The 19,387-nt window shown below is 42.8% G+C and overlaps 1 protein-coding gene across 9 annotated transcripts in view; it reads right to left on the bottom strand.

Moving 5' to 3' along the window:
• The window catches only part of abcc3 (ATP-binding cassette, sub-family C (CFTR/MRP), member 3), a 59,233-nt gene that overhangs the window by 3,222 nt on the left and 36,624 nt on the right, over nucleotides 1–19,387 (bottom strand). The window contains exons 9-27 of one of the 9 annotated variants that reach the window (XM_055890386.1): nucleotides 18,599–18,776; nucleotides 18,262–18,423; nucleotides 17,772–17,864; nucleotides 15,645–15,848; nucleotides 15,290–15,436; nucleotides 14,987–15,074; nucleotides 14,396–14,462; nucleotides 14,177–14,303; nucleotides 13,805–13,981; nucleotides 13,284–13,451; nucleotides 11,038–11,221; nucleotides 10,231–10,339; nucleotides 8,887–9,043; nucleotides 8,320–8,527; nucleotides 6,370–6,683; nucleotides 4,011–4,210; nucleotides 2,395–2,521; nucleotides 2,018–2,119; nucleotides 1,262–1,408 (exon numbers count right to left, since the gene is read on the bottom strand). In XM_055890386.1, coding sequence (XP_055746361.1) covers nucleotides 1,262–1,408; nucleotides 2,018–2,119; nucleotides 2,395–2,521; nucleotides 4,011–4,210; nucleotides 6,370–6,683; nucleotides 8,320–8,527; nucleotides 8,887–9,043; nucleotides 10,231–10,339; nucleotides 11,038–11,221; nucleotides 13,284–13,451; nucleotides 13,805–13,981; nucleotides 14,177–14,303; nucleotides 14,396–14,462; nucleotides 14,987–15,074; nucleotides 15,290–15,436; nucleotides 15,645–15,848; nucleotides 17,772–17,864; nucleotides 18,262–18,423; nucleotides 18,599–18,776 — 2,959 coding nt within the window. Of the gene's footprint in view, nucleotides 1–1,261; nucleotides 1,409–2,017; nucleotides 2,120–2,394; nucleotides 2,522–4,006; nucleotides 4,211–6,369; nucleotides 6,684–7,620; nucleotides 7,932–8,319; nucleotides 8,528–8,886; nucleotides 9,044–10,230; nucleotides 10,340–11,037; nucleotides 11,222–13,283; nucleotides 13,452–13,804; nucleotides 13,982–14,176; nucleotides 14,304–14,395; nucleotides 14,463–14,986; nucleotides 15,075–15,289; nucleotides 15,437–15,644; nucleotides 15,849–17,771; nucleotides 17,865–18,261; nucleotides 18,424–18,598; nucleotides 18,777–19,387 lie in introns of those variants that run through there. The other 8 variants (XM_055890387.1, XM_055890388.1, XM_055890391.1 and 5 more) reach the window with 8 other exon arrangements.

Consider the following 19,387-nt stretch of genomic DNA (forward strand, 5'->3'; position numbering starts at 1 on the left):
AAGGTAGGGGTGGCATACAGAAGATGGTCTTTTACCAAATAGGGCTAAGTCCATATTATGGCAAGAACAGCTCAAATAAGCAAATAGAACTGACAGTCTATCAAAACTTTAAGACATGACGGTCGGTCATTCTGGAACATTTCAAGAGCTTTGAAAGTTTCAAGTGCAGTCGCAAAAACCATAAAGTACTATGATGAAACTGGCTCTCAGGAGGACCGTCACAGGAAAGGAAGACCCAGAGTTACCCCTGCTGCAGAGGATAAGTTTGTTAGAGTTACCAGCCTCAGAAATTGCAGCCCAAAAAAGTGCTTCAGAGTTCAAGTAACAGACATATCTCAACATCAATTTTTCAGAGGAGACTGCGTGAATCAGGCCTTCATGGTCAGATTTCTGCAAAGAAACCATTACTAAAGGACACCCATTAGAAGAAGAGACTTGCTTGGGCCAAGAAACACGAGCAATGGACATTAGACTGGTGGAAATCTGTCCTTTGGTCTGATGAGTCCAAATTAGAGATTTTTGGTTGTTTCAACCGCTATGTCTTTGTGAGACGCAGTGTAGGTGAACGGATGATATCCGCATGAGTGGTTCCCACCGTGAAGCATGGAGGTGTGCTTTGACAGTGTGGGTGCTTTGGTGACACGGTCAGTGATTTATTTACAATTCAAGGCACACTTAACCAGCATGGCTATCCCAACATTCTGCAGCGATACGCCATCCCATCTGGTTTGCGCTTAGTGGGACTATCATTTGTTTTTCAACACACCTCCAAGGTGTGAAAGGGCTATTTGACCAAGAAGGAGAGTGATGGAGTGCTGCATCAGATGACCTGGCCTCCACAATCACCCGACCTCAACCCAATTGAGATGGTTTGGGATGAGTTGGACCGCAGAGTGAAGGAAAAGCAGCCAGCAAGTGCTCAGCATATGTGGGATCTCCTTCAAGACTATTGGAAAAGCATTCCTCATGAAGTGAGAGAATGCCAAGAGTGTGCAAAGCTGTCATCAAGGCAAAGGTGGGCTACTTTGAAGAATCTCAAATAAAACTATTATCTTGATTTGTTTAACACTTTTTTGGTTACTACATGATTCCATAAGTGTTGTTTTGATGTCTTCTATTATTCTACAATGTAGAAAATAAAGAAAATCCTTTGAACGAGTAGGTGTGTCCAAACTTTTGACTGATACTGTATGTCATGTTTAATGTGCTTGTTTCCCTCATCAGTCTACAGAATCAAGGCCTATATGTCTGTTGTGCTCACCTTCTCTCCTCCTTTGACACTGAGGGTGAGGTTCTTAAGGACCAGCTCCAGTCCCTCTCTGTACCTCACGCTGTAGTCACTGAACTCTACGTTCCCCTGGGACGGCCAATCAGACGAAGGCTTCTTGTCCTCCACCTCCCATGGGGCCTAGCAGCATACACAATTATACACACCAATAAGCTTGATACACACTTGAAATTCTGTCCACATCTGCAGAGGTTGAGGACAGCCATATTTAATAAACAAACACACATGCACATACTGTAGCATAGTGTAACACTATAAACTCAATCACATGATCAGTAAAGAGGGTGACATATTTGTTGGGTGTAATAAAAACAAAGTCTGAAATGTACAGTATACTAGTGCCCAGCCGCCCAACATCAAAGGTAGGCCTTATATGGCACATCATATCCAAGATATAGATGTAGTTATACTTTTATTAGTCTTATGGCTGTGATTGTGAGTTTGACTTGGCAGCCAAACAGTCAAAGGAATGTGTAAATTCCAGATTTTTTATGGATTATTTTCCTGGAAAACAGCATGAACAATGTTTCTCTATTAAGAGCAAATAAAACACACTTCAAGCGCCAATTTATGAGAGAAAAAAAAAAGGTGGTCAGTAACTAACAAACAGCAGGCCACAACAACATTTCCACTGTCGCTTTGCCTTGTACTTATGAGCGATTAGACCTGGTTCATTTCCATATGTAATGTACCATTCAAGTAAGCATCGTGTGTATGTACTTTTTGTACCTCAGTCTTGGTCTCAGAGTACTCCTTGACTCTCTCCACGGCTACGATGTTGCTCTCCAGATCTGACGTCATCCTCACCATCCAGTTCAGTGACATGGTCACCTGTTACAAGGAAAACACAGTAGCATGAGAGATGCTTATGGGAAAAAACACACGCACGCCATTTAGCCATCAGTCTGAAGTGTCCCCACTTGCGTTGCTGAATAGCTAGCTTTCGGTGGGTTCCAGGCTCGGTATGAGCTGAATTAGGAAGAAGCGGTAGTCGCCAAGCAAGCAGCGTGACGTCCTTAACACTAGCACTACAGAATCACAGTGGCAAGCAATGGGCACCATTTGCAGCAGACAGTTAAACGGACAGTAGATATGTTGTACTGTACCAGTAGAGCGTAGGACACAGAGAGTCCCACCAGTCCAGGGTTGAGCTTGTCTTTTCCGATTACAGCAAACAGAGCAGCAAACAGTACGATGCAGTTCCCAATGAACTCTATACGCACCCCTAACCACCTACACACACACACACACACAAGACACAGTTAGAGCAGCGAACCTGCCTTATACTGAAAGAAAATATGAAATGCAACATGTAAAGCTCAGGAGGTTGATGGAACCTTAATTGGGGAGGACGGGCTCGTGGTAATGGCTGGAGCGGAATCAGTGGAATGGTATCAAATACATCAAACATGGTTTCCATGTCATTGGTGCCAATCCATTCGTGCCGTTCCAGATATTATTATGAGCCGTCCTCCCCTCAGCAGCCTCCACTAATGTAAAGTGTTGGTCCCATATTTATGAGCTGAAATTAAATAGAATTTTCCATATGCACAAAATTCTTATTTCTCTTAAATTGTTTACATCCCTGTTAGTTAGCATTTCTCTTTTGCCAGGTGTACCTTGTGCTTGGGAAAATAAAAAGCCACTCTAAAATGTGCAGTTTTGTCACAAAACACCACACATGCGTGCAATTGGCATGCTGAGTTCAGGAATGTCCAACAAAGCTGTTTCCAGACAATTGAATGTTCATGTCTCTATTATAAGCCGCCTCCAATGTCTTTTTGAGTATTTGGCAGAACGTGTCCAACCAGCCTCACAACCGCAGACCATGTGTAGCCACACCAGCCCAGGACCTCCACATCCGGCTTCTTCACCTGCAGGATCGTCTGAGACCAGCCACTCGGACAGCTGATGAAACTAAAAAATATTTTGGTCTGTAATAAAGCCCTTTAGTGGAGAAAAACTCATTCTGATTGGCTGGGCCTGGCTCCCCAGTGGGTGGGCCTATGCACTCCCAGGCCCACCCATGGCTGCGTCCCTACCCAGTCATGTGATTTCCATTGATTAGGACCTAATGAATTTATTCCAATTGACTGATTTCCTTCTATGAACTGTAACCCAATAAAATTGTTAACTGTTGCGTTTATATTTTTGTTCAATATACATTACCATGCAAATACATCGATTCGATGCAGTATTAGGAGCACTTATTGGAAAGTGGGACACTCATGTTTTATGTACTTTGCGATGGAACGTGTATGTGTGCCTGTTGAGCATGCTTTCAACATGTGCACCAGTCAGTGGCTATGTTCCAATTCTCAAAATCCAATGGACAGACAAATACTGTACACTGAATGAAACCGTCATTTTGAAGAGAGAATCCTAGCACCCTTGGGATTATTACCAAGACCCTTCAGATCAGAGCAGTAGCCAAAAAAGGGAGCGAGGAAAGGAAGCAAATTAAGAATTTTACATTGGAGTCATTTAGCAGACGCTCTTATCCAGAGAGACTTACAGGAGCAATTAGGGTTAAGTGCCTTGCTCAAGGGCACATCAACAGATTTTCCACCAAGTCAGCTCAGGGATTCAAACCAGCGCCTTTTCGGTTACTGACCCAACACTCTTAAGGCTAGGCAACCTGCCGCCCCAAAGACAATTGGAACACAGCCACTGTCCTCCAGAGTCCATAGTGAATGTACAGTAAGATATAGACACCACCTACCTGTTGGACACTATACCAGGGTAGTAACTCTTCTGGTTCTCATCCACCTTCATGTCACTCATTAGTACAAAGGCATCGTGTCTGCCGTAGGCTCTGATAACACTAGAGCCGGTGACGGTCTCAGAGAAATGGGAGTATATGGGAGACCTGCTGACCGACTCCAGACGCTTTAACTGCCGAGATGTGGCCACATAAAATCTCTACAGCCGTGGGGAAGAGAGACGAGCAACGCATTATATAGTAACTGAACACTGGGATAAAGCTGTGACAGTAAGCAACTAGGAAGCGCACACTGCAGTAACACACGATATATAGTAAGGTCAGGGTTCACAAAACATCTGCAGAGTTCCTTTGACAGACTAATAGATTCATTTCATAGTGATAGATATATTTAATATTCATATTTAGCTAGCGTTTACATTAATTATCATAATGCCAGTTCTTGAACTCTGCGGATGCTCTTTCCACCCGGCCCATTCTACGAAATAAGGTATATTTAATTTGATTATCAAATCAATTTATAAATTATCCAGTACTAAACACATTTGATTACATTTTATAAATTAACACTTCAATTTCCATTAGTGCTTAAATGCCATCATAATATTGCAGTGTACGGTTTGGCTTTTAAACATTAACACATTATTATGGTCAAATTCATACATATAGAATAATTAAAGTCCCAGTGAGCAAGAAATACCCCTTTTTTCAATGATTGAGAGACACATGGAGAAGGTAAATGAAAGACAATGCAGATAAATCAAAAAGGAGAAGGAATATATGCGGATGTTAGATCATGGCGACCCAGTTAACATCGCTGCAGTTCCAGTTAGCAGGCGTCTCACAGAGGCACATGTGAACACACAGAACCCTGCTTACATTCACCGTAAAGAACTAGTTTCAAATGTCTCACCGACAGAAATATATAGAGCCCGACCAATGTTTTTTGGGGGTCAGATTCTGATTTATTAGGGGACAAAACATACTGATATGTCTGCCGATATACTGTTTTACAGCAGGGAAATTTTTTAAAAGTCACATTTTTACTCACTGAATTTGCATAAATTGCCATTCAAAAGTGCAATTGTCCAATAACTATGCTTCAAATGTTGATTTCATACATCGTGACAAGAATGTATACAAATATGTCCCCTCGTTCTGAGAATGACTGCATTTGTTCAGAAAAGCATGAGATGTAAAAATCCTTTTTACTGAATATTGGTTGATGGTTGAATTATCGTCTGATAACGATATAGCTGTAAAAGGCCAATATCGGCCGATAATATTGGTGAACTGATATATCGGTCGGGCTCTATAAATATATCAATTTTCCAACGTCTGGAAACTGCTAGCTACTGTACAATCGTTAAAGGAAATTATGACCAAGCACAAGCCCCAATAGCCCTCAGGGAAACATCCAAATGCAGATACTACAAACTAAACTATTTTTTGGTCGGGATCACGTAATCTCAATAGACCTTCTCAATCAAACTGATTGGAAGGTTGAAAGGAGGTGATTGCTTGTTGATTTCTTGAAATGAAATCAGTGTGCTGCAGGTGCGTGGAGCCAGGACATGGTGCATTTCAAACTGATGAAAATCAGATCAAGAGCAGTCATGTCAATTGATGCTCAACACATTCTATCATTGAACAGCAATTTGAAGAAGCCTTGTGGCTCCTATCAAGTGTCGTAATTTTGTGGGTCAAATCTCCAGACGCAAAAAAAATAAATAAACACATTACAAAGTCATAGGGACCTTAATAAGCCAAATCATCTTAGTGTGTTAGTAGAGATAACAAGATAGCCAAACAGTTATTCACAACAAATGGATGCTAAATGGATGTTTTGAAGTTTAACTGATTAGGATGAGTAATAAACGGCGGAATGAACATTCAGTATTCACTACAGTATTCACTACAGTATTCACTACAGATACCGAACGGCTGCTCACCATCTAGCCCCAGTTGTTGACCGGCACTGATTCAGTCAAATTCTAAATTCAGTGCATCGAATTATCATAGTGAAGCCAAGTCAATGGAATATCAACAATCTTGGTTCTAATGCCATATGCTGAGGTTCCACATCCATATACCTTGGGGTGGTGTGAATTAGAAGAACAGCCGTTCCACACAAACCAAACAACTAGAGATTGGAGCCTTAGCCTACAGACTAAACCTCCACTCGCTAGTCTGCTACTGTATCTACCCACCAAGCAAACCCCACTGCAACACTAAGACACCGAGAATGATGGTCACATCTACCACAGCAAACTGCACACACAACAGCAGAAATCTACCAGCCCACACACACACACACACACGCTGTATTAGAGTTATTAATGAGTTGTGTCCTATTTACCTGGACCCACCAATAGAACACCATTAACGGCACTACGACTAGTAGGAACAGAGGGGTGAGGGCAGAGCATACGATCAGCACATTCACTGTGTACCAGAAAGTGCGCATCCATATATCAATATTGTCTGGGATGTGCGAGTCTATAATGTCCACGTCTTTGCTGAAGCGGTTTAGTACGCGCCCCGTGGGGGTGCTCTCGAAGAAGCCCTGGGGTGCCCTCAGCACCCCCTGGAGCATGTAGAGGTGCATGAGTTTGGCTGCCCGCAGCATGCTGTAGGCCTTGGACAGCAGACAGTTGGCCAGCAACAGCACACCTGGGAGAGGGGGGGGGCACAGGTGACAACCACACTACTGTTAATTGGATCTCTCTCTCTCACTGGTATAGAAGCCTTTGGCAGTATAGAGTAATGACCCAAATATTCACTTCCTGGGTCAAACACTAAAAGGCACTGCATGGAAACCCTGCATACCAATACCCTATAGAGTCGGACAAGAAACAAAAGAACCTCAAACTCTCTAATGTGCGGATGGATACCTGTAGCATCAGACTACTACTTGCCTTTCCATTCATTCACCGCCAGAGGGCAGCAGCACACCAGAGTTCTCATCTTTCCCGTAAGCACAAACCTAAAACCCTCGCCTTTAAATCAGGTCTAGGGGCAACTTCATCCTACGCCACTCTAGTCTAAATCTATGTTCTCCAGCTACAATACATTCTCCACTGTGCCCCTGAGAAGGATGTTGGGTGGTAAAGAAAGCACAGTAGTGTTCTGAGCTCTCAGCTTGATCGCCTCAAGAGGACCAGAGTAAACAAACAACAAGATCAGCTGAACTGAAGCCTCCTTCACTACTGTGTGTACACAGCACCGGCTGTGGGTGAACCAACCCTGCTGTGTGTGTCTGCGCGTGTGGGTAAACAGGCTGCAGGCAGGGCAGGAAGTGCTATAGGGCCGCTGAGAGGGAGAGAGAGGATGTGAATGCATAGTTAGGGGAGAGGAGACAGGGAGGAGAGCAAAAGCTCTACAGATAACAGGAACACAAAAAGCTGCAGAGAAACAAAAAGCCAAAGGTCACAAAAACTGCTCCAACAATCAGGGTGCTGCATGCTGCGTTCAGGAACGTAAGCAACCCACTTTGGCAGAAATTGAAATGAAAAGGAGGGGGGAAAAAACAAGTATTACTTGACACCATAAACTCCTGCCCTAGAGAGTAGAGCAACCAACCATTAGCTCTTCAGAAGAGAACCAATACCTGGACAAAGATGTATATGAAAGCCAGCGGGGCTATGACCACGGCGAAGATGGGGGTGCTGGCCACTATGACTATCATGGTGGAGAGAGAGGAGAAGAAGGTCCCGAGGAACATGAGAACGGTGGAGGGCAGTGCCTCGTCAATGACGTAGATGTCCTTAGAGAAGCGGTTGATGACCCTGCCTATGGGGGTGGTGTCAAAGAAAGACTGGGGGGTGTGAAGCTTGTTGTCCAGGAGGGCATAGTGGAGCTTCCTGGCTGCTCCGATGTTCCCCATGGCCAGGGTGAAGGAGGAGACCATGACCAGGAGCCCTGAGATGGAGGGAGGAGGAAGAGAGGGAGGGAGCGGGGAGATGAGGGTTGAGGAGGCAGTGGGTTCTGTATGTGTCCGCTCTCATGAATGCAGAGACCCTTTTCAATTTCATTCAAATCAAGCTCACAGTGTTACTGGAAAAGGACCTGAGGTGTTGAGGCCGAGGTCCTCACACAAGACCAACCACTCATAGTTAGCATCATACAGTAATAAAGTAAAACATACAATTGTCATATACACAGCAAAATCCACAACAACAAAACCTCTTTGGCACAAATAATCCAAACACCACAGACAAAATGTATGATTGAATATTGAGTACTTTTAGTCATCTTAAGGTGGATAGGTATCCTTATCCTAAAGGTACAGAACAGCAGGTCTCCTCACCTTGTGCCATGCCCAAAGCAGCATACACCCCCACCCTCATGCTGACATTCTCCTGGGTCACGTTCTGAGCTGCGTCATTGGTCCACTGGCTCAGCCAGACATTGGCTCCGATGGCAGCAGCACTCTGGCAGCCGTACAGGAAACAGATGAAGAGGGACAGCAGAGGCCCTACTGCCTTGGCATACTCCCAGAACACCTTGCTCTTCACCTGAGGACAGGGAGGAAAGGGCAGTTAAAGGTCAGGGGTTAGAGATCAGTGGCTCTAAAGCTTTGGCATACTCCCAGAACACCTTGCTCTTCACCTGAGGACAGGGAGGAAAGGGCAGTTAAAGGTCAGGGGTTAATGATCAGTGGCTCTAAAGCTTTGGAATACTCCCAGAACATCTTAATCTTCACCTGAGGAGAGGGAGGAGACAGAGGTTAAAGGTCAGGGTTAAGAGGTTAGACATCAGAGGCCGTACTCTCTCGGAATACACCCGGAACAACTTCACCTGGGGGTAGGAGAGAGTAGAATTCTACATCTTCAATCAAGTTTACTAAACTATATATGCCCATAGCTCTACTCACCCTGCCTGTCTCAGCAGTCTCTGCATGGATGAGTTTCGCCACCTTGGGTAGTTTCTTCTCTGAGTCAGATTCGGCATGCTTCCTCTCGCTGCACAGACGCTTCCGGACAGACCTGCTCTTTGGGTTCTCCAGGTCCCCTGAGATGATGCTGATCTGCCTTCAGGGAGGGAGGAAGTGATTGATTGGTCAATCAATCGTGGTGTATATCATACATTTAAAAAAAATGCTTAACAGCAACTCAAGTCCAAAGCCCCATAAAATATGGCATTTATCTATTAAAGAGGTAAAACATACCGTAGAACTTTTAGCTAAATTAGCAATCCCCTGCATATTAAGCGAGGGCTTGCAATATGAAACACTGCATTTTTACCCAATAAAATGGTTCAATCAAACAACACTTCAACAAACTTTTCCCCCTGTCAGCTAGGGTGACCACATGTTCCGGATTGTACGGGACAGTCCTGCATTTTGGCCCACAACCAAACAATCATGTCCTGCATTTTATCAACAAATTAAAACGCAACTAAATTTACAAAAAAAGGTTGGATTTGGCCCATATTTCAGTCAGACTTCCCATTCATTTGATAAGAATTGACATTCCAACCTGTCTCTTTTGTAGTCACATTGCGCTTATGACAAGATATATAACATAAGGATGTGGTACTGATGATGTTAAACACTTCCCCAATCTGTGTTGAGATCTGATATTCTGCACAGTGCAAGATGAGACGCCAATGTGATATCGTCAACCAGTCACATTTGTCAAATCTTTTCAGGCTAAATTCCAGCGGACAGTTATAACTACTTACAAAATGTGTGCCTCTAACAAAGAGCTAAAAAAGTAAGTCAATAGCTGTATTAGACAGAAAGATATAAGTTAACTTGTGACGCTCTCCATTAGTTGCTTATTCATCATATTTGCTGCTACTTCACTCAATCCCGTTTTAAAAGTCTCCCTTCCTAAATGTTGTACATTCCCTGAGACCAACCAGAAACATTTCCTTCGACCAATATTCCTAGATTTTCATAACAATCACACGTGGTCTCTCATTTTTGCATCACCACATTTTACACGAGGCAAAAGAGGTGCACTTCAATTCATTCGCTTAGTGCAGCGGGAGGGGGATTTTTGTCCGGGGGAGGTGCCCCCATTGACCCGCATTTGTTTGTTTTTTAAATGACCCTACTGTGACATTTTATAAAAACATTGCAAATTGGCATGCAAAATGTCCGAATTGCCGCAGCAAAATCAGTCATTTTGGCCCGCAACTATCACACAAAAAAAAAACACAGAAGAATCCTGGAGGGACTGCCTTATGAACTGTTACAGAGACTTATAAGTACCTTATGAACTGTCTCTTTGCCTCATTGACCACTGGTTCGTTGTCCACCATGTCTGTATGGTTGCTAAGGGCGTCATCAGGGAAGTCTTCTTCTTCGTCAGTCAAAGCCTCTGTGGGTGTTGAGTCACAGTGTTACCGTGGTAATTATGTAGCAGGTGTACACACTCCTATAGGTGTTAGACAGGGACAGCCAACTCTCCTCCTAGAGAGCTACTGGGTATTTAGGGTTTTGCTCCAACCCTACTCTAACAAACCTGAATCAGCTAGTAGCTTGCACACCCAGTAGCCTTCAAGGACACATGTTGGCACGCACTGGTGTAGGGGGAACAGTGGAACCCCAAGGGCATTAACATCAATAGAATCTGCTCTTCTGATTTAGCCCTCAAATTCAAATCTGGACCTTGAAGCCAGTTCCACCGCTTTTCTTCATTTTTCCCCTCTAAATCAGAGACCAATTTAAACCTGGGACCACTTACGGAAGCCCGTCGGAGCGGGGGGGGGGGGGAACAGGTCGCTGACTAGTGGTGGCAATTCAGCATGATACATGTCCATTGGGGTGGGGGCAGGGTAAAATGTCCATTGAGGTGGGGGGGTTAATATGAAAACATTTAACTACACATAAGAAAACATTTGAAGTATTCCAAAGACATGTTCTCACATGATTTCACGTGACCAAAAATGTATGTGGTTTTTCTTTAAGGGACACCAAGTGGGTGCAATTAATTACCAGGTGGAAGTGGAACAGAAAACCAGCATCGTAGGGTAAGATTCAAATACCCCTGTGCTATAGTAACTATAGTAGTTCTACCTGTTGCCTCGTCCTCCTCGATGATGTCCTCCAGGGAATAGTTCCTGAGGAACTCAGCGAATGCCCCATTCTGTTTGAGCAGCTCTTGGTACGAGCCCATCTCCGACACCCTGCCCTCCACCATCACCACTATGTTATCCACCTGCGGCAGGAAGCTGATGCCGTGCGTCACCAGGATACGCGTCTTGAGAGAAAAGAGGATCTGTCATTAAGGCTGGGAATTGCCAGGGACCTCATGATAATAAAGTATTGTGATAGTAAAGTATCACAATACTTAGGTGCCGATATTGGTTGCGATTCTATACGTTACACTATTCTATCTATATGTGTTGCGATTCTATACGTTTCACTATTCTATCTATATGTGTTGCGATTCTATACGTTTCACTATTCTATCTATATGTGTTGCGATTCTATACGTTTCACTATTCTATCTATATGTGTTGCGATTCTATACGTTTCACTATTCTATATGTGTTGCGATTCTATACGTTTCACTATTCTATATGTGTTGCGATTCTATACGTTTCACTATTCTATATGTGTTGCGATTCTATACGTTTCACTATTCTATATGTGTTGCGATTCTATACGTTTCACTATTCTATATGTGTTGCGATTCTATACGTTTCACTATTCTATATGTGTTGCGATTCTATACGTTTCACTATTCTATATGTGTTGCGATTCTATACGTTTCACTATTCTATATGTGTTGCGATTCTATACGTTCCACTATTCTATATGTGTTGCGATTCTATACGTTCCACTATTCTATATGTGTTGCGATTCTATACGTTCCACTATTCTATATGTGTTGCGATTCTATACGTTCCACTATTCTATATGTGTTGCGATTCTATACGTTTCACTATTCTATATGTGTTGCGATTCTATACGTTTCACTATTCTATGTGTGTTGCGATTCTATACGTTTCACTATTCTATGTGTGTTGCGATTCTATACGTTCCACTATTCTATATGTGTTGCGATTCTATACGTTTCACTATTCTATATGTGTTGCGATTCTATACGTTTCACTATTCTATATGTGTTGCGATTCTATACGTCCCACTATTCTATATGTGTTGCGATTCTATATGTTTCACTATTCTATATGTGTTGCGATTCTATACGTTCCACTATTCTATATGTGTTGCGATTCTATACGTTCCACTATTCTATATGTGTTGCGATTCTATACGTTCCACTATTCTATATGTGTTGCGATTCTATAAGTTCCACTATTCTATATGTGTTGCGATTCTATACGTCCCACTATTCTATATGTGTTGCGATTCTATACGTTCCACTATTCTATATGTGTTGCGATTCTATACGTTCCACTATTCTATATGTGTTGCGATTCTATAAGTTCCACTATTCTATATGTGTTGCGATTCTATACTGAGATTTTATTGCAATTCGATGTTCTAATAAATCTGCTTAAAACATGTTGACTCACCATTTAAAAAGAAGATGAGAACAAACTATAGAAGGAGAAATACCTGAGCTAGAGAATTTATATTTGGAGTCATAGAATCTATACAACATCTTCAGGTACTTCTACACCTGCATTGCTTGCTGTTTGGGGTTTTAGGCTGGGTTTCTGTACAGCACTTTGAGATATCAGCTGATGTAAGAAGGGCTATATAAATACATTTGATTTGATTTAAAAATAGTGATACTACACTGTATACATTTTTCCCCCCATCACTTACTGTCATGTTAGTTGAATTATTCTTAGTGTTGCATATGCAGCAGGACAGTGAACATTCAAATATAGGAAGTGACACTCACTATAATAATGAAACAACCACAAACACACTGCACATGAAAGCCCCACCGAAGACGATGTGTATTACAGATATTGAATTTACACACCCAAGTCTGTACATACGTTTCTTATCAGCGCAATAAAGTCGTACATTTGATACTAAACCAACAAGTAGAGGATTGAAAACAATAAACCACAGATAAGCTACCATTTCCTCTATTGTAGGCGAGGACTCTTCAAAATGGGGTTTTACTATGTGAACTAGACAGAATATAGCTCATGTACTTGTCAGTTATGAGGAGATTCCCACTGTTGTCCTTTTTAACATGGCCATGTAGTGCCATACCACCAAATATTGTTGATAATGGACAAGATATCTAACCAGTTAATGTCTCTGCTACCACTCAGCATGTGTCTCTCTTCTTCTGTAGTGTATGGAGAACAGAGCAGAGTGACTCTTCTACTCACCTTGCCCTGCAGCGCCCCCTCTGGGCCAATGACGTGGTCGAAGATGTGTTTGGCCACGTGGGCGTCCACGGCAGAGAGAGGGTCGTCCAGCAGGTAGACGTCTGCCTTGTTGTACAGAGCTCTGGCCAGACTGACCCTCTGTCTCTGACCACCTGATAGGTTGATTCCCTGAGAGAGAAAGAGAGAAAGGAGAAAGAGAGAGGAGAAATAGAGAGAGGAGAGAAAGAGGAGAGAAGAGAGAAAGTGAGGAGAAAGAAAGAAAGGAGGAATAGAGAGAGAGAGGAGAGAAAGAGAGAGAGAGAAAGAAAGGAGAAATAGAAGGAGTGGAGAGAAAGAGAGAGACAAAGAGAGAAAGAGAGGAGAGAGACAGACACAAGCAAATCACTGATCTCAAAATCAGTTGCTTTGTTTGAGACTCGAAGACTCATCTTAGCTCCCAGAACTGATGTCTTTAGTTGTGGGCTAACATGACCTTTAGCCCCAAAAAACAAACCAGGTTAGATTCTATTCCATCTCCCTACCTTCTCTCCGATCTCGGTCAGGTCTCCTCCAGGTAGTACTTCCAGGTCCTGGGTCAGAGCGCAGGCCTCCAAACAACAGCGGTACTTCTGCTCGTTGTAGGCCTTGCCAAATAGGATGTTGTCTCTCAGAGTGGCATTCTGGATCCAGGCTTGCTGCGGGACGTAGGCCACCGAACCCTGAAAGGAGAGGAGGGAGAAAACTCAGTACAGCTGAAAACTATAACTGGACCCAAACAATCAGTCTATCAATCGTTCAATCAATCAATGAAAGCAATTGACCCACTAATCAATTCATCAATCGAGCAAATGCCCCAGTAAAATCAAATCAATCAACCAACCTTCAGTTAGCATAATTGAATTCAGTGGACATACCTGTATAGAGATGTCTCCCTCCATTTTCTCCATCTCTCCCAGTAGAGCTGACACCAGAGAAGACTTTCCACAGCCGACATGTCCTACCACCGCTAGCAGTGAGCCCTGGGGCACCATCAGGTTTATACTGGGACACACACACACACACACACACACAGTCAGTGCATTCTTTCCCTTGAATAGTTATTGTCCTTTGCATGATGCAACTTGCCAACATACTTGTGTAGAGCAGGAGGATCTTGTTTTGCCCAGGTGAATTTCCCATTGACAACAGTCACTGAGCTATCTGAAGGGGAGAATGCATTGCAGTTACAAAAACAGGAACCATGACACAGCATTACCAAACTGGCAGAAACAGAAGGAGTTACAGAAGGAAAAGCAATGACTGTGGAATCCGTCCATCTAAATCCCTTAAGTCACCTCAACTTAAGAGTCTAAAATGTTATTATTACAAAAGCCAAGAGTTATGACGATGCAAAACTGAAATTGATTACATAATCCCTCATAGTTTCTATTGAAAACCTAACCGCCTACAGTAATGGCAGGCAGTGGTGCCATGGTAACGGCCCATGTAAGCATGACTCAGCAGTAACCATAGAACTAGGAATTACAATAGTAATTTAATAGGATCTCTATGGCAGAAACATAGACAATTAGAATGCCTCAGAGGCCCCGTCCCATTAGCTTTCTTCTATACCACCCCTTCATGTCAGTGAAAACCTAAGGGGTATCGGAAGGGCCTAGGGGGTGAAATGAAACCAGCCCAGCCAAGTTTGGGGTGGTCCCTTCTTCAGCTGGTTCAATGTTCACCTGTGGCAGTGTTAGTCCGGTCCACAGACTCTGGGTCCAGCTCATCATGACTCAGGAAGTCCTGGATACGCTTCAGGGACACGCTGGCCTTGGGAGTAGCAACAGAGTCAACACACGCACACAACGCAAAAGCATGCACAACATCCACAGGAGGAATGAAAGAAGTAATAAGAGGAGGAGTGAGAGAAAGGGGAATGAGAGAAGTAGGGGGAAAAGAAAGTGACAGAATTAAAAAATTGAGAGGAGTGAGACAAGGAGAGAAAAGAAGGAGTAAGAGAACGATAGAGCAGGAGAAGTGCCTACCTGTACGATACAGCTGATGACTTGGGGCAACATATTGAGAGGGAACCGTAAGATGTTGAACAGAGACAAAGATACAAAGGCTTTCTCCGCGTCTAAAATGTTATTTTTATCCACAGTCACATACACTGCAAATGTTGTCAAGGCAACCTGAGGAGACATAAAAAAAAAAGAAAAGCTTGGAAATAGATCCTCTACACAGCTCATTGATCTGCAGCTTTCAGTTATACTCTGTCCATATAAAATAGCTAGCTAATAGTCAGAGTTAACCTTCCTTCCCCCATGCAAAGTGATATAGCGCGTACAACAATAATAATATAGGCGTGTGTGTGTGTGCGTGCCGGAGTGTGTCCCGTACTAGGAATGGTGCACTGGTCCATGCCACAGTAGACAGAGCACCGAGGTAGGCCGTCTTGCGGAGCACATTGAGCTCGTTCTGTCTGATCTCCAGAACCTTGTCTTTAAAGGAGCTCTCCCAGGCGTACAACTTCAACACTTTGATCCCGTTCAGAATCTCGTTCATCAGTTTGATGCGAGCGTCCTTGTACTGCATCTGCTCCACCTTAAGAGACAACAGGAGGGGGATGGAGAGAGGGAGGGGGGAGAGAGGGGAGGGGGGTGGAGAGAGGGAGGGGGGAGAGAGGGGGGGGGAGGTGGGAGATATCCTCTGTCCATGTCAAAACAATGCTAGTTTAGAGATGTTTCGACAGCCAAGCGGTCTACGTTGGTAAATAAATGAATGCGTCGGATCTAACAGAGTGTCACTTTTCCTTTTAAAATACCTTACTTTAACACTCATTAAAAAGGGGCTTTGATAGCTGCTCAAAAACAAAAAAGCACAAACATTTCCGAGCAAACTGACAGACCACAGAGTTTTAAGTACAGAGGCGCAAAAAAGGTATAGAACACTTCACTCATCTTTCCACCCACAAGCCAACTAGTTTTAAGAGCAGCCTGCTCACTATAGTACAAACTCACAGGAGATCTTTACCATATAAATTGCAAAATAGTTGGGAAGAGATTTTCGATGTACCCATTCCATGGCACATGGTTTATGAATTGATACGCAAAACAACGCCGGATTCAAAACTTCGAATTTTTCAATTTAAATTATTGTACAAAATTCTTGCAACTAATAGAATGTTATATATATGGGGGATACAATCTTCCCAGCTCTGTAGATTCTGCTGTGAGGAGGCAGAGTCATTAGACCATTTATTTTGGTATTGTCCGCATGTAGCTCGTTTTTGGTCACAGGTCCAGGAATGGTTGAAGAATTGCAACATTTGCGTAGGACTAACGCTACAGATAGCAATACTGGGGGATTTGAAAAGCCATAGTCAATCAATCAATAATATAATAATTATTTTAGCAAAAATGTTTATTTTTAATTTACAATCCGTGGAAGCTATGAGAATAGGAAGATTCAAATCTTTTGTGAAGCATCACAGCACAGTTGAAAAATATATGGCAAATAAAAATCCGAAATGGATGATGTTGGAAGATAGATGGGAAAGGTTGAGTGGAGCTGAAGGGTGGGACTAATAACAAGATAAACAATGTAGGGCATACGGGATCTGTGAAATGTGTATAGGTGCGGAGCTATTGTGAAATAGCACAGTTACAAGTGGAAATCAAACTGGATGGACAACAGAAATAGAGGAAGGACTAAGAACAAACAAGAGAGAACTATTATAAAGTAGACTGTGTCTGTAAAATGTGTATAAGATGTATAAATTGAAGGTAAAAACAGAAATGTTTATCAGTTTACTCCAATTGGGGGATCGGTGGTAGGGTTTGCGGGGAATAATAATAAAGGTATACTCTTTAAAAAAGTATGTATGTCTATGTAGGTATGTGTATGTATATATGTGTATATGTATGCATACGTGAATGGATATATATATTTACCCCAAAAAATATGGGGGATTGGAAATGATGCAGACAATTACATTGGAAGCAACATTCTTTCCGCAATATTAAGCTGATCCACCCCCCAAAAAAAACAAGAAAAAATAAATAAAAAAATAAATAAACTGAGTGTCACTTTTCCTTTTAAAATACCTTACTTTAACACTCATTAAAAAGGGGCTTTGATAGCTGCTCAAAAACAAAAAAGCACAAACATTTCCGAGCAAACTGACAGACCACAGAGTTTTTGAAGTAAAGAGGCGCAAAAAAAGGTATAGAACACTTCACTCATCTTTCCACCCACAAGCCAACTAGTTTTAAGAGCAGCCTGCTCACTATAGTACAAACTCACAGGAGATCTTTACAGTGCTTTGGTGTTTGATCATGAGCATTTTTGTGGTAAAAAGTTGCACACGTTTCTACTTTGACACACTTGGATGAGAAGCCGTTTGTTCAATCTATGAGACTTCTTCATCTTAATTACAATCATCATCAACACCATCCTTCTAATCGTGATCATCACCATCACTTCAACGCCATATCACAAACAATAAGCAGAGGGAGGTGTGTATACCTGGTAGGCTCGTGTCTTCACAGCAATGGCAGCATTTAAGGGGATCAGCAGGATCATCACAGCAACACCAGCCAGCACTGACGGACCCAGATTCTACAACACAGAGATAAGGCAGGATCAATCAACACAACAGAGATGGACCCCAGAAAGACCACGTATGACTAATCAACACAGAGAGCAGGGGTGTAATCATTAGTCGGATTAAGTTGCAAAACGTTAACCGTTAACTTTAGGAACCAAACGGAAGCAAACGGAGTGAAATGAAACAGGGAGGGACCTAGAAACTCGTTTTTGTTGCTAAATGTTTACCGTTTTGAAGTAAACGGTTTCCCTGGCAAAACATTTTCTGTTGCAAACGGAATCCCACTAATGAATACGCTCCAGGCACAATCATTCTGGATCTCATCTCATTAGATCTATTCCCCATACAGTGCACTACTTTGGCTATGGTGGACTAATAAACCCACCTCCATGGAAAGAACCCACCCACCTGCCACAGGAAGTATAGTGCCAGTATGATCTGAAGTGGGGCGGACCACAGCATGTTGAGAAAGGTGGTGAGATCCATGAAGCGCTGAGCGTCCACTGACATCAGGTTGACTATCTCTCCCACTGTAGTTGTACGTTTGGCCGCGTTCGTGATGATCAGAGACTAGGGAGAGAGAGAAAGGACAGAAGAGAAAGACAAAAATACTATTTTCACCACTGTGTGCGTGTGTGTGTGTGGGTGTGTGTGTGTGTGTGTATGTGTGTGTGTGTGTGCATGTGTATGCATGTGTGTGCATGTGTGTGCATGTGTGTGTGTGCATGCTTCTGCTTGTGTGTACCTTCCTGTAGATGGCTCCTATGATGGAGGTGCGGAGCCTCATCCCAGTGACGAAGCAGTACTGGAAGTGTTGGTGCAGAATGAGAGTCTGGAGAAAGGCTGCAAAGAACATGAGGAAGGCCAGGGCATATCCCCACCAGGTGGGAGCTCCCTTCTGCTTCGTGAATGAGATCAATAACCTGGAGGGAGGAGAGAGGAAGATGGGACAGTAAAAACAAAGAAAAACCCTTGAAGGAGTAGATGTGTCCAAACTTTTGACTGGTACTGTATATACAAAATACATAGATTCTGTAGACTGATGAGGAAAACAAGCACATTAAACATGACATACAGTACCAGTCAAAAATGTGCACACACCTACTCATTCAAGGGTTTTTCTTTATTTTTACTATTTTTAACATTGTAGAATAATGGTGAGAAAAAAAAACTAATTAAATAACACATGTAGTAACCAAAAAAGTTTTAAACAAATCAAAATATATTTTATATTTGATATTCTTCAAAGTAGCCACCCTTTGCCTTGAGAGCTTTGGCATTGTCCCAACCAGCTTCATCTGGAATGCTTTTCCAACAGTCTTGAAGGAGTTCCCACAGATGCTGAGCACTTGTTGGCTGCTTTTCCTTCACTCTGCAGTCCAACTCATTCCAAACCATCTCAATTGGGTTGAGGTCTGGTGATTGTGGAGCCCAGGCCATCTGATGCAGCACTCCATCACTCTACTTCTTGGTCAAATAGCCCTTACACGGCCTGGAGGTGTGTTGGGTCATTGTCCTGTTGAAAAACAAATGA

This window comes from Salvelinus fontinalis, chromosome 30 (genome assembly GCF_029448725.1).
Source record: "Salvelinus fontinalis isolate EN_2023a chromosome 30, ASM2944872v1, whole genome shotgun sequence".
NCBI classification, from domain to species: Eukaryota; Metazoa; Chordata; class Actinopteri; order Salmoniformes; family Salmonidae; genus Salvelinus; species Salvelinus fontinalis.